Source organism: Arachis hypogaea, chromosome 13 (assembly GCF_003086295.3).
Source record: "Arachis hypogaea cultivar Tifrunner chromosome 13, arahy.Tifrunner.gnm2.J5K5, whole genome shotgun sequence".
In the NCBI taxonomy this organism is placed as follows: Eukaryota; Viridiplantae; Streptophyta; class Magnoliopsida; order Fabales; family Fabaceae; genus Arachis; species Arachis hypogaea.
The window spans coordinates 37943778-37957111 of NC_092048.1; the positions used below are offsets into that span (position 1 = coordinate 37943778).

A 13334-nucleotide genomic window follows, 5' to 3' on the forward strand; every position below is an offset into this window, starting at 1 on the left:
ATATAGCAGATTAAACTCGAAATAAAAGCACTCTACTTCATCATGTGCAGACACGCCCCCTGACATTTGTCTTTGCCTGTAGCTTTGCCAAATTCGACATTGTGATTGACACTATCACATGGACCAACCTGTGGATAAAAGAAACTTTTTATTTAACGCAATTATTCAATCAATTATTTGCAAAAAAACGCTTCTCTTCTGAGCTCAAAGTGTGACCAATAATGCACTGGCTCATGTCCCATTTCGCAACTACTATATACTGAAGCCTTAGACAAAAGACGTCAACAATTTCAGATTCTTTCGAGTCTCAATTATTTACAATTACTTAATCTATCACTTCCCACTTTAATACTTATGAATATAAAATTGACTAACCGTATAGTTAATTAAGCATGCAAACCCTCCTAATCAAGTATTTAGTTCGAGAGATAGAGTGTGGAGTGTGATTTCTCACCGGCTGTTTATTATAAGTTGCTTTTAGATACTGTGCACTATTGCTTCATGACGATTTTTGAATATTATTAAAACGTGGTTGGGGAGCATATATATATGCTTGAACCACGTTGTTGCCATCGATTTTATTTTAGCTATTTTGTTTTCAATTTGCATTACAGTTGTATGTATTACCAAATATGCCTTGACTTTGTTACTTTATATTTGACCTCTTTACCATGCTTATATATAATAATAGTTCACTAATTTTGATGTTACTACATATGCTTTTCCCCGATCTTGGGCTATTAAATTCATCACATTCACATCACATCACATCACATAACCGCACTATATAAAAATAATGTTTGTGACTGCTAGTTCCTGTTCCTGTGTTATGATCACAGCTTCTTCCTCTGTTATAATCCATAGCTAAAGTGGTGAAGGAGACACATGTTATATTATGTTCCACCTTTTATGGTGTCATCTGTCTTAAGTGGGTTTTAGTTTGGTCAGTGTCCACCGTTTAGTGTTCATCACATGACAACCTTAAATCACTATTGCGTCTGTTCATTGTGTTCTGTGCCAGCCCTTCTTCAATTCTTCCCCAATATATAAAATTTGACATTCATTAAGCTTTCTTTAGCATAAGGTATTATTGTTATAACTAGCCTGATTTGCATTTTGCTGCATTCAGCTTGAGATTTGATAGGATGGGGAAGCTTGGTAGGATGCTAGACACGTTCTGTCTTTCTTCAGGATCAAACTCTTGTTTCTGTTTGAATTCCATGGAAGCTGAAGATGAATTCGAGAACAAGCCTTTGGTTGCAAGTGGCAATAATGATCACAAACTAAGACTCAAGGATGTCGTCTCAGGAAAACAGACTTTGGCTTTTCAACTGAAGCCTAAGGTTAGTGTGTTATTCTTCTTCTAGCATCTTTATTTTGATTATCTGATTTATTTACATATTAATCTAATGTTCAGATAGTGGTGTTGAGGGTATCCATGCATTGTCATGGTTGTGCTAGAAAAGTGGAGAAGCATATCTCAAAGTTGGAAGGTGAGACCACTCTCCAATCCTTACTATTTCCAACATTTGATACCTTTTTTTAACAGTTACTTATGTTTACTATTCTACACAGGAGTGAGTTCATACAAGGTAGATCTAGAAACCAAAATGGTAGTTGTTATTGGCGACATTCTTCCTTTTGAAGTATTGGAAAGTGTATCTAAGGTTAAAAATGCAGAGCTTTGGAATTCTCCACTCTGAAAACTGATGAGGAAAAAACTTCTGCTCACAACACAACCACCATCCTCAGCACCAGATTCAACAACTCTTATTTTATCTCTCATTTTTTTCTTTTTGTTGTTGTTATACATAGAATATCATAAGATTGATACCCCATGCCAAATTAAATGCCATGCTCCAGCAATTCTTTTGTAAGAAAGAAAAGTTAAAGAGAAACAATGAAAAAGAGAGGCATTAATGTCTCTCCCGGTGAAATTTCGCATATCACTATGTTTTGTCGGTCAACTATGTTAGGTTATACGAAAATTAGCTAATAAAATTAATTATTAATACAAAATGTATATTAAAATATAAAATATATATTAAAATAAATTAAATTATATATATATTTATATAAAAATATATATTAATTAATTTTAATATATAAATACTATTTTTGTTTGTCTGAATTCTAATTTCAGGCATTTGTTTTTAATGGCCTAAGATTTCGCATTTTCTGTTAACATATAAAGGAAAAAAGGAAATTATAAATTTATGATACTTCTTTGCATTTTCTGTTAACATATACTCTCTCAGTTTATTGTAGCTTGTTCATAGGAGATTAGGTGCTTTTATCCCGAATCTCGTTTGCAAATAAAAAGGAACAGTAAAAAATCGATTTTTCTAAGTAACTAACTTTTCTTTATCTAACAATTAACTAACAAAGTAATAAGTGAATAAAAATTAAGAAAAGAGAAAGTGAAATTTAAAAAGAGAAAAATCTTGACTGATTATTACTGAAAAATTTTAGTTCTCAATCTTCTGAAGGTATTTTCTTCTAATTTAAATGTGGTAAAATATTTAATAACCAATATTTTAAATTATAAATAAATACAACTAATTACTATATTAATAATTAATTAAATTATTCTATTTTTAACTGATTTAAAGTTGGTTCCATATACTTTCTATATACTTGGTTGGTTGGCCGGTGATTAATACTTACGCTTAAACGCAAAGATAAGATCTATGGGACTGTCCAAGAAAATTATGGTCATTGCCACTAGAACAAACAAGATTATTAAATTAAAAATTCTTCAGTACAAGCGTTTTTTCATATAAGTCATTTATTATTTTTTTTTCTTTTTTCATGCCTCTTCTTTTTCTTCTTCTTCTTCGTTTTTAAAGTGTTTTATCTTCATCGTCGTATTTTTCCTCGTTCTTCTTTTGATTTTGTAATATTATGTATTTTTTTTTCTTTGTTTGATTTTTTCTTCCCAAAAAGAATTATGAGAATATGAAATAAGAAAATGAAAAAGAAGAAGCAGCAGAAGATGAGGAGGAGAAAGAAGAAGAGTTCTGAATTATGCATAAAGTGTACTTCAACGAATTTTGGGTGTATTTTTTAAATCTTTTGGGTGTATTTCTGTAATCCTTTGGGTGTATTTCTATAATCATTTGGGTGAATTTCTGTAACCGTTTGGGTGTATTTCTATAACCGTTTGGGTGTATTTCTGTAATCAGTTGGGTGTATTTCTGTAATCGTTTGGGTGTATTTCTGAAGTTTCATTATCTTCAAAACGATTTCAAACTTTGATTTCAGAAACCATGAAAATCGAAAAAAAACGAAGCAAGAATACCAGTGATAAACGCAGATAAAACAACAAATGAAAAGGCAAAAAGAGAACGCACAAAGGAGATCAAATTTGGCAAGAAACTCGTTTTCATGGAGGAAGAAGAAGAAGAGTAGAAAAAGAAGAAGGAAGAGAAGGAGGAGAAGGAGAAACGCAAAACACGCCATAAAAATCGTATATGGGTTAACGTGTTTTTTATTAAGTTTTTCCCTAACTTATATGACTTGTAAACCAAATGACTTATACGTGTAGCACTCCTCTGTTAGAATATCATAAGATTGATACCCCATGCCAAATTAAATGCCATGCTCCAGCAATTCTTTTGTAAGAAAGAAAAGTTAAAGAGAAACAATGAAAAAGAGAGGCATTAATGTCTCTCCCGGTGAAATTTCGCATATCACTATGTTTTGTCGGTCAACTATGTTAGGTTATTCGAAGATTAGCTATTAAAATTAATTATTAATACAGAATGTATATTAAAATAAATTAAATTATATATATTTATATAAAAATATATAATAATTAATTTTAATATATAAATAGTATTTTTGTTTGTCTGAATTCTAATTTGCATTTGTTTTTAATGGCCAAAGATTTCGCATTTTCTGTTAACATATAAAGGAAAAAAGGAAATTATAAATTTATGATACTTCTTTGCATTTTCTGTTAACATATACTCTGTCAGCTTATTGTAGCTTGTTCATAGGAGATTAGGTGCTTCTATCCCGAATCTCGTTTGCAAATAAAAAGGAACAGTAAAAAATCGATTTTTCTAAGTAACTAACTTTTCTTTATCTAACAATCAACTAACAAAGTAATAAGTGAATTAAAATTAAGAAAAGAGAAAGTAAAATTTAAAAAGAGATCCTTAATTTAAATGAAATTTGTGCTTTTTTTTTAGAAATTAACTTAAAAGAGTATTATTTATCTTTTTTTATATTAGTTTTAATTTTTTTTCTGTAACTACATTAATTGAAAAAACTTTTTCAACTATGAATCTCAATAAGAATTGACTTCTAATTGTATAAGAAGTAAATTTTTAAATAAATATTTATTTATATATATGTAAAAGAAATACCACACATCCAAATCTTTTTATGAATTAAGTCTAACCAAATTAAACAATAAAACTTAAAACAATATTAGTCATAACTGATTTTTGTTGTCTTAGACAAATTTGATTGAACTTGGTTAACAAAAAAATATGAATATGTAGCATTATCCTATATAAAAAGACAAATATTTATAAGGGTAATGTATATTTTTTGTCCTCGAAGTTTGGCAAAAATTTTTAAAATACCCCTAAGTTTTATTTTGTTTCAATTTTGTCCCAAAAATTTTCGATTTGCATCAAATATACTCTCGGAGGCTAAATTTTTAAAAAATTTAAGACCAATATAACAATAATGCATGAAAATTATTATACTTGATTTGCTTGTGTTGAGGGGTTGTTCTTATGAAATTGTTGTTGAATCGATCTTAAATTTTTTAAAAAATTAGCCGTCAGGAGTATATTTGATGCAAATCGAAAACTTTTGGGACAAAATTGAAACAAAATAAAACTTATGGATATTTTTAAAACTTTTGTCAAAGTTTAAGGACAAAAAATATACTTTATCCTATTTATAAATAATTATTTTAGTATTTTAATTTATAAAATTAGATATTATAAAAACTAATCATGTTATATTTACATCGAAAATAACTACCTATATATATATATGTTGAAATAAAAAATACACATTAAAAATAAATTAAACAATACATATATTTATATACAAAATACATAATAATTATTAAATAATTTGATAATTAATTTTTATATACACATAATATTTTTATTATAAAAATTATTATTATTATTATTATTATTATTATTATTATTATTATTATTATTTGCCCCCACAATCAAAATTTTTTGAATCTGTCACCGTGTGTATATATATATATATATTAAACTTCTGCTTGGTTGGTTGGCCGGTGATTAATACTTACGCTTAAACGCATATATTTATTAAACCTCTGCTTGGTTAGTTGGCCGGTGATTAATACTTACGTTTAAACGTAAAGATAAGATCTATGAGACCGTCCAAGAAAACCATGGTCATTGCCACTAGAACAAATTAAACAAGATTATTAAATTATGATGATCACAAACTTAGACGCTTCCTTAACCTCTCTAAACAAATTTTATTTTGTTCCTATGTCTTGAATTATATATACTAGCCTGTAACAGTAGCTTTTCTATTGTTTTTTAAAAAAATAATTTTATTTTTTATAAATATATTATTTATTTTTTAAATTTATTAAATAAATATTTTTTTATTATTTTAATATTAACATAATTTTATTATATCATATTTTGTTGAAATTAAAATTATTATAAAAAATTTTAAAAATATTAAATTATAAAAACACAATAAAAATTTATATATATATATATATATATATATATATATGAAAGTTGTAGAAGACTTACACTATGTTTGATTTAAGAGAAAATAAGAGGAAAAAAAAGTGGAGAAAGAAAAATGAGTGGAAAATTTTGTTTTTCTTTGTTTGGATACAAGAGAAAATGGAAAGGAAAGAAAATTTTGGTGTGGGTCTCACAAAAAATTTTTTCCATCTATTAGAAACAAGAAAACAAGAAGAAAAATGTTATCTTTGGTGTATTTACAATATTACTCTTAATTCTATTATTATTAATAATTATTAATATAAATTTAGTTTTAATAGTTTTAATACATTATTATAATAGAGATTTACATTTAAATATTATATATGTATTAGATAAATAATTTATAAAATTATAATATTTTATAATATTCATAAAATGCAATAAAATATAAATAAATAAAAATATTTATACTTTATTTTATTATAAGGACATTAATGTAATTTTATACTATTAGGATTTTCTTTCTTCTCACTTTTCTTTTTATCCAAACAAAAAAAAATTTCTCTCTATTTTCTTTCCATCCATTTTTTCTTCATCCAAATAACATACAAATAACTCTACTTTTCTTTCTATTTTCTCTCCTTTCATTTTCTTTCCTTTTATTTTCTTTCCTCTTTAATATCAAACTTTCAATCTGAATCTATTTGAACTTAGCAGAAAAAAATTTATGAGACAATTTTTTTTGTCTCATGAATATTAGGAAACAAAACAGAGAAGGGAAGAGAGAAGCTGACATCATCATATATCTTGGTTCAGTTGCCTTGTGCAATGCAACCTACATTCAGTCTCCACCACAATAGTGGTAGAATTTTCACTATAGTTAAAGTATTATGTCCACCAATTCCACAGGATTGACACAATCATTTCCCTCTCAAGTTCTAACCTAACTTGACTTGGCTATACTAATACCTAACTTTTCACTCTTAGTGCTAACCCAACTAAGAAAGGGGTACCTCACATGTATAGGATACAAGACAATAGAAACAATCTAAAGAAATCTGAAATCACTCTAGGCTTTTTTCTCAAGTGTTTCACTCAAACTTTTATCACTCATAGGCTTTTTCTTGATTTCTCACTTTCAGCCTTTTTCCACTCAAGAAAATACAGAAAGATAAACATTGAAAATGAAATTATAATCTGTAAAACATGAAGGAGATTGACACTTCAACAGCCTCTATTGCTATGCAATGAACCAGATTTGCTTAACTCTGATTTCGTTCTTCATTTTGGCGAAATGCTCCTTTGATAGAAAGCACTGTCCAAGTTGATGAACTCTCTCAGAGAAGACTTCTCAGAACATGAATCTCAAACCATGGTTCTCTCTCCTTACTTTCTGAAGGATGAAAAATCTTCTTTTGTATCTCCTTGCATGTTGCTGAGTTGCTCTCTTCCAAGTCAACTCCTCGAGTTGTGTGCTACCAACTTAGCCTTTCACTTTCTTCCATTAATCCCCAAATTGAAATTTTGAAACAGATCTCTTTTTCTTGACCAAATGACTCAGAACAGCAAAGAGGAAAAGTTTTCAATGGCAATCCTACATCTAAACTCTTGAGATACTACTTGGTCTCCAAGAAACAATCTTGGCATTTGATTCACAGCAGTGAATCTCAGAAATCACTCTTTTCATATCTCAAAATGAAGTAGCAGAGAATTGGAGAAGGACGGAAGAAAGTAAGATGCATGTAAAAGGAAATGAATCACCTTTAGCCTCTGACTTAGCTTGATGTGGTTTGATTTGGGTGATTAGACCTCAACCTTTCTTACTTAATCCTTCTCTTTTTTTTCTTCTTTGGTGAATAGTTAAAGAATGAAGCCTTTTCTTTCTTTCCTCTGAGTTCTGACCGAAGTGAAAAAGTGAACATTGCTTTGGAGGCAATAACTTGGAGAGATCAGCTTGAGAGAATTCAATTCGGGTTTGGGTTGGCTTTGATTTATTTGGCCCAACTAAATCATCTCTTAGCTTTGTTTTTCCTTGGACTTTCTTGTTTGGACTGCCCATCAGCAGATTCATTTTGTTCTATAATGGGCTGCTGCAACAGTGAATTTTTAGCCTACATCACTTAAACAACATGATCAAAACTAATTGGGTAATTAACCCAATATAATTAATATTTGTCATCATCAATTATGTTAGTTAATTTTTTAACTCAATAATCTCTCCTTTAATGACAAACCTAATTGTAACAGTGATCAAAAGAAATTGAAATTGGATAAAATTAAGGAACTTCCCTTTAAGTGATGTCACTTATTTTTGTGTTGCTCCCCTTTTCTTTTTCAAGAGTAGCTCCCCCTAAATTTATACTCTTTTCTTCTTTCCTGTTTGCATGTACTCATAGGAAACATAATAATAGACTACATACACTATGTTGACTATGGATGAAGCAATCTGCAAAATTTTTAAACAGTTTAACCTCTCATGAACCTGAATCAAGGAATTTTACAAACAACAAAATATTTATCCCAAGATTGAACAAAACATATCAGCAATAATCATAATTATCCAGCCCAAAAACTGCTCAAAAACTGAACAATACAGAGCATCAATGCTGGCAATGGCAAAGCCGAGCAACAATCATATAAAGCAATATTATGTAAAGCAAGTTCAACAACAGCAAATTCACATGCAACTATACAACAGATAACTATGCAACTACTCCCCCTTTTGTCATCAAAGGTGGACCAAAAATGAACTAAAACCTGCAAACAAAGTGTTAATGCAAAGTCCAAAACAAGTAGGTAATTAAAACTAAGTGCAACAGTTATTAAAAGTATTACAGTCATCCGGATAGACAAAGAGTAGTTCAAAAATAAAAAGAAACAACAACAGTTTTATGAGACATAAGTAAATAGAAGGCAACATCAATCATGAAACAATTCTAGACATCGGAACCATCCTCTTCATAACCTTCTTCTTCTTCAGTATCAGTGGCAGCATTTTCATCTGCTTGGAGATTATCAATGAACTTCATGAAAACAGCCACTTTATCTCTTGATTTTCTGAGGAAGTTTGCATGCTTGTTTGCTAGCTTCCTATGTTCTTTACTCATAGCAATCATATGGTTTGACTGGGAGACAAATTCTTGTATCACGTCCTTAACAACTCCAAATAAAACAGATTTTTGTCCAGTTGAGACTGAGGTACCCTCGGTAGAAGGAGGAGGGGAATCCTCAAGAACGGATTCATCATCATCATCATCTAGAACCACCTTTTCAGAGCGAGTGAGTCCCTTTTTCTGTTGTTTTACTAAACCACCTCCCTTTAAATAAGAGTGTCTATTCTCATATGACTCATTAGACAAATCAATACCAAAATGTTCAAAGATACAAGTTAAGAACATGCTATAAAGAAGGGTTTTATCTTTCTCACTTCTAGCAGAATCAAACATATATCTAACTATTAAATAAGCAAAAGATATTTCTGTTTTTATGAGAAGAACATATAAAACAAGAGTGTCAGTGTAAGATATCCTTTGATGTGAATCACTCTGAAGAAGGATGACATAATTTACGGTGCAACTGAACACGTTCATAAACCAAAACTCTGTGAGTAGAAGTGATGCCATCAATCAAAGAAATATGTTCACAAATGTTAACCTTATATTGATTTGTGTCCAAAAAAAACAAAAAAAAAGAAAAGAAAAGAAAAGAAAAGAAAAGAACACCTTATATTGATTTGTGTTGCATACCCGAATGCTTATAGTTTTCATAAGAAAAACACTAGACGATAATGAGAACCCTTGTTCAAACTTTATTACATTAAAGTGATACTGTCTATAATAAAGTTAGTCCCATGAGTATCACTTGATTCAATCCTCATCATTTTGAGTACCAGATACCACTACGATTTATATCAAATATCCTGAATTTTTTGTTCTCCTTGCACCTTTTTCCCCCAGTATTTTAATATTGATATCATCTCTGGAGTTCGGTGAGTTTTCTTAACTTTTTTTTCTGGGTTGTGATTAGAATCATCTAAAACAATAACAGCGTTTTTTTTGGGTCGGCTAAGATAAGAGCTAATGTCGATGATTAATCTTTCTATGGGCTTAAACTTTTGTGGACTGAGTCTTACCAGATTATACTCGAGCAGATATTGTCATATTGGTGAATCAATAATTTGTCTAACATTTCAAGTAAATTAATCTCGTAATTAATGTTTAAATTTATAATTTAATTCTTTCATGATATTATTTTTTAGAAAAATTGATGAAAATTTTGTTATTTTATTTTAAAAAATTAGAGTCTAATTGATTCTAACTTATTAAAAAATATTTTTTAATTGTATTTACAATTTTTTAAACAATAAATAAATAAATTGACTTGATTGAATTTAAGAGAATTTAATTCAGTATCATATATTATTAAATTAATATATAAAAACGCATTTTGGAATTATTAGAAAAATATATTTTGTAAAACTCATTAGTCATTACCAATAAATTTTTTTATGGAATATTTTAGAAAAATATATAAATTTTCTTTTCCAACCATAAGATTTATAAAAAGAAAAAGAAAATACAAGCTAAATTTTTTTAAGCGTAAGCTTATTACCTTTCCAGTAGCAGAAATGGATCCTCTCAATTTTTTTTTAATAATTGAGAGAATAAAGTGTGATCTTTTATTATTAATTTTATAAGTGGAATAAAAAAAATAAGAAAGAGAACAATAAAAAATTAGAGATCACACTTTACTCCCTCAATTTTTTTAACAATTCCATTCCCTTTAGTAATGGGATTGTATAATAAACTTCAAAAAGTATTTATGATACAAATTAAATATAATAATGCTACATAATAACCACCAAAATATTATTATTTTAGTTATTATTTATTTAGTAATAATTTATCTATATTTATTAAAATTTGTATATATGAATCAATATAATTTTGTATTTATATTTTTTAAAATTTATACATATAAATTAATAAAATTTATTTGTTAAAAATAATTTAATTTTTATATTAGTCAAATGATATTCAAAAATATTAAAAATTGTTGATCTACCTGCGAGTATCCAATTCGATCGAGTACGGTTGACAATCCGATTCGCATCAGATAGGGTTCTCGTGCGGGTCGGATACGGTGCGGGTTGAGCCTCAACCCTATCCAATCAATCCACACCCAATATATGTATATATTATATATTTATATAAAATTATATTTCAATTTAATATAAAACCAAAGACCTCTCACTAAATATAAAAGATCCTTAACTACTAAGAGAAGATTATTAATTAATAATTTAATACGTTTGTTGTTTACATAAAAATCATCAGTTCCATTTTAAATCATCATCAAGTTATATAATAATGTTGTATTCTTTTTATAACCCGTGGATAGAATCAGATATCTGTAGATTAAGAATAAATATAGTTAGGGTTAGAATATTATCAACTCACGAATAGGATTAAGACTGAATTCAAACTCTATCTTACCCTACATATTTTTATTCTTAGGTGTGAAGGTGTCATATGCGTGCGCAGTGTTTTTATATTTTATTTCTCGAAAAAAAAAAAAAGAAAATGGCAGTTTGACTTTGATATGAAATTTCCGTTTTTATGTTATCAAAAAATTTTTACCTATAATAATATATTTTAATAAATTTTAATTATTCATCTTAATTATATATTTTTTATAATTAAAATTAACGATTAAAAATTACTAAAATTTTCTATGTTATTTTCATTGTTTAAAAACCTCGTTAGCGTGTTTTATTTCAAGGTTCATGCATGCAATAGACCGAACAGGGTTGGTTGCTGCAAGTCCAGGAATCTATGCTAGTTGACTTCAATATATACTACAGTATTATTTTCTGCATCTAAACATCATCTTTCTCTTGTGTTTGTGTACTCTAACGTAACGTTTACACAGCAGTAGTGTTGACGCTTGATATCTGATTCTCCCCTTTTGCATCAGAATCAGAATAAAAACACTACTTTCTGGCAGAATTATATTGGTTGAGGAATGTGTTTGACTATTTTAGTGAAACCAAATATTTATAATAAAGAATTATTTTTCTTTAGTCATTAAATTAAATTATGTATACCAATGAATTATAACTCAAATAGTATAGTTTCTCCTATATTTTTTTAAGAAGACGTAAATTTGGATCTCTCTATTTTTGGTAAAAAAGAAAATTAAATCATGTATAGGTTACCTTTTATTTTTTTTTTTTTTTGCGTTGATAATAGTCAAAGTTAATTATATTTTTTTACCTGCCATAGCTATATTTTTATAATTATGCAACATATATATTAAAAACCAAATAATTCGAGTAAATAATAAGATTTTTTATTTAAATATAATATTTATAAAAATATATAAAATATAAAGTAATTACTCATTTACATATACGTTACATATCTTGGGTATAGAGTACAAAAAATAATTAAAAACGTAATTCGAGTATTCTATATTCGAGATATGAGCAATTAAAAAAATGTGCACAAATTGATGTACTGTACTTGAGATAGAGTCATAATGAATTTTCTACCACTGTATCCGGAATACAGCCATAACTAGTATGGTGACATTGTATCCGGACAGAATACGTGCTTAAATAAATAAAAATCTCTACATTCTAAATACATAACAAAAAAATAACTATATAAGTAACTCTTTGACTTGCATTCCTTATACCAAATTCTATTTATTTTTTTCTATTTTGATCTTTTTTTTTTAAAAAAGACTAGTTATTAGTTTTTTATATAGTAGTTTATCTCAATGGGATCATCAGAAAAGAGGGAGTAACATTTGAGTGCAATTCAACTGTAATACTACATACTTTCGTGTTGATTCCTAGATGCGTTTAAGAATGTCATCTTGAGCAATATTGGGGGTAATCGGTTCGAAAGAGGTTGGTCGAGTAGCATATAGATTCCTATCAACACTACCTAGTGGAGGTTTTACTAATGGGAAGTTTTGCCGATAAGCATGTCAGTATAATATTTGATGTGCATGGTAGACTAATGTCACAATATATGATAGAGTTGTATGTGGGAGTTCATGATGTGTTTGGTGGTTTTGGGCCATCGTATTCAATACTCCATGAAGTTTCGGTCCCGGCGAGGCCGATTCACTTTGCCGATCCGTGGGGTAATGGTGACGTAGAGTTCAGGGAGTCAGATTCGGATTATGCTATCAACTCTGATTCGTCCACCAATAATGAGTCGTCTGAGGAATATGTATCGAATACCCCAGCTGGTGGATGTGTTTGATTTCTTCTTTCTCTCCCGTTTTCTGTGCCACAATTATCAGAAGTTCCAGACTATTATCATACTCTTAATTTGGATGCGATGCAACTAGAGGGCCTTTCCATCTTGGCGATAGCGAGGATTAAACACGGGTGGAGGGGTAGAATTTCGAGTGTGCCACAGGGTTTAGGAGTATGAGATGTTGTTCTCTTAGTAGTAAAGAATTACAACATTCGAAAAAACATCGAGTACAGGGGTGTTGGAGTCAGATAGACTGAAATACCATTGTCGATGCAAGCAATCCTCCGCTGGGTGTCCATGGAGTCTTCGTGTAGCATATCGATAGAATTTGTACTACTGGTAAGTGTTGCAATTAACAATTTATAGA

At 28.9% G+C, this 13334-nt stretch overlaps 1 protein-coding gene across 1 annotated transcript; it reads left to right on the forward strand.

Annotated features, from left to right (window-relative positions):
- The first annotated feature begins 406 nt into the window (after positions 1 to 406).
- Positions 407 to 1944, forward strand: LOC112738129 (protein SODIUM POTASSIUM ROOT DEFECTIVE 2). The gene is made up of 4 exons (XM_025788426.3): positions 407 to 943; positions 1130 to 1343; positions 1418 to 1493; positions 1576 to 1944. The coding sequence occupies exons 2-4, from the start codon at positions 1146 to 1148 to the stop codon at positions 1701 to 1703; spliced, it is 402 nt and encodes a 133-aa protein (XP_025644211.1). The 5' UTR covers positions 407 to 943; positions 1130 to 1145; the 3' UTR covers positions 1704 to 1944.
- The last annotated feature ends 11390 nt before the right edge of the window (positions 1945 to 13334 follow it).

Coding starts and splice junctions, on each gene's coding strand:
- LOC112738129 (XM_025788426.3), top strand. CDS start 1,146: ATGGGGAAGCTTGGTAGGATGCTAGACACGTTCTGTCTTTCTTCAGGA. Junction 1,344..1,417: donor CTTTTCAACTGAAGCCTAAG/GTTAGTGTGTTA, acceptor TCTAATGTTCAG/ATAGTGGTGTTGAGGGTATC. Junction 1,494..1,575: donor GCATATCTCAAAGTTGGAAG/GTGAGACCACTC, acceptor TATTCTACACAG/GAGTGAGTTCATACAAGGTA.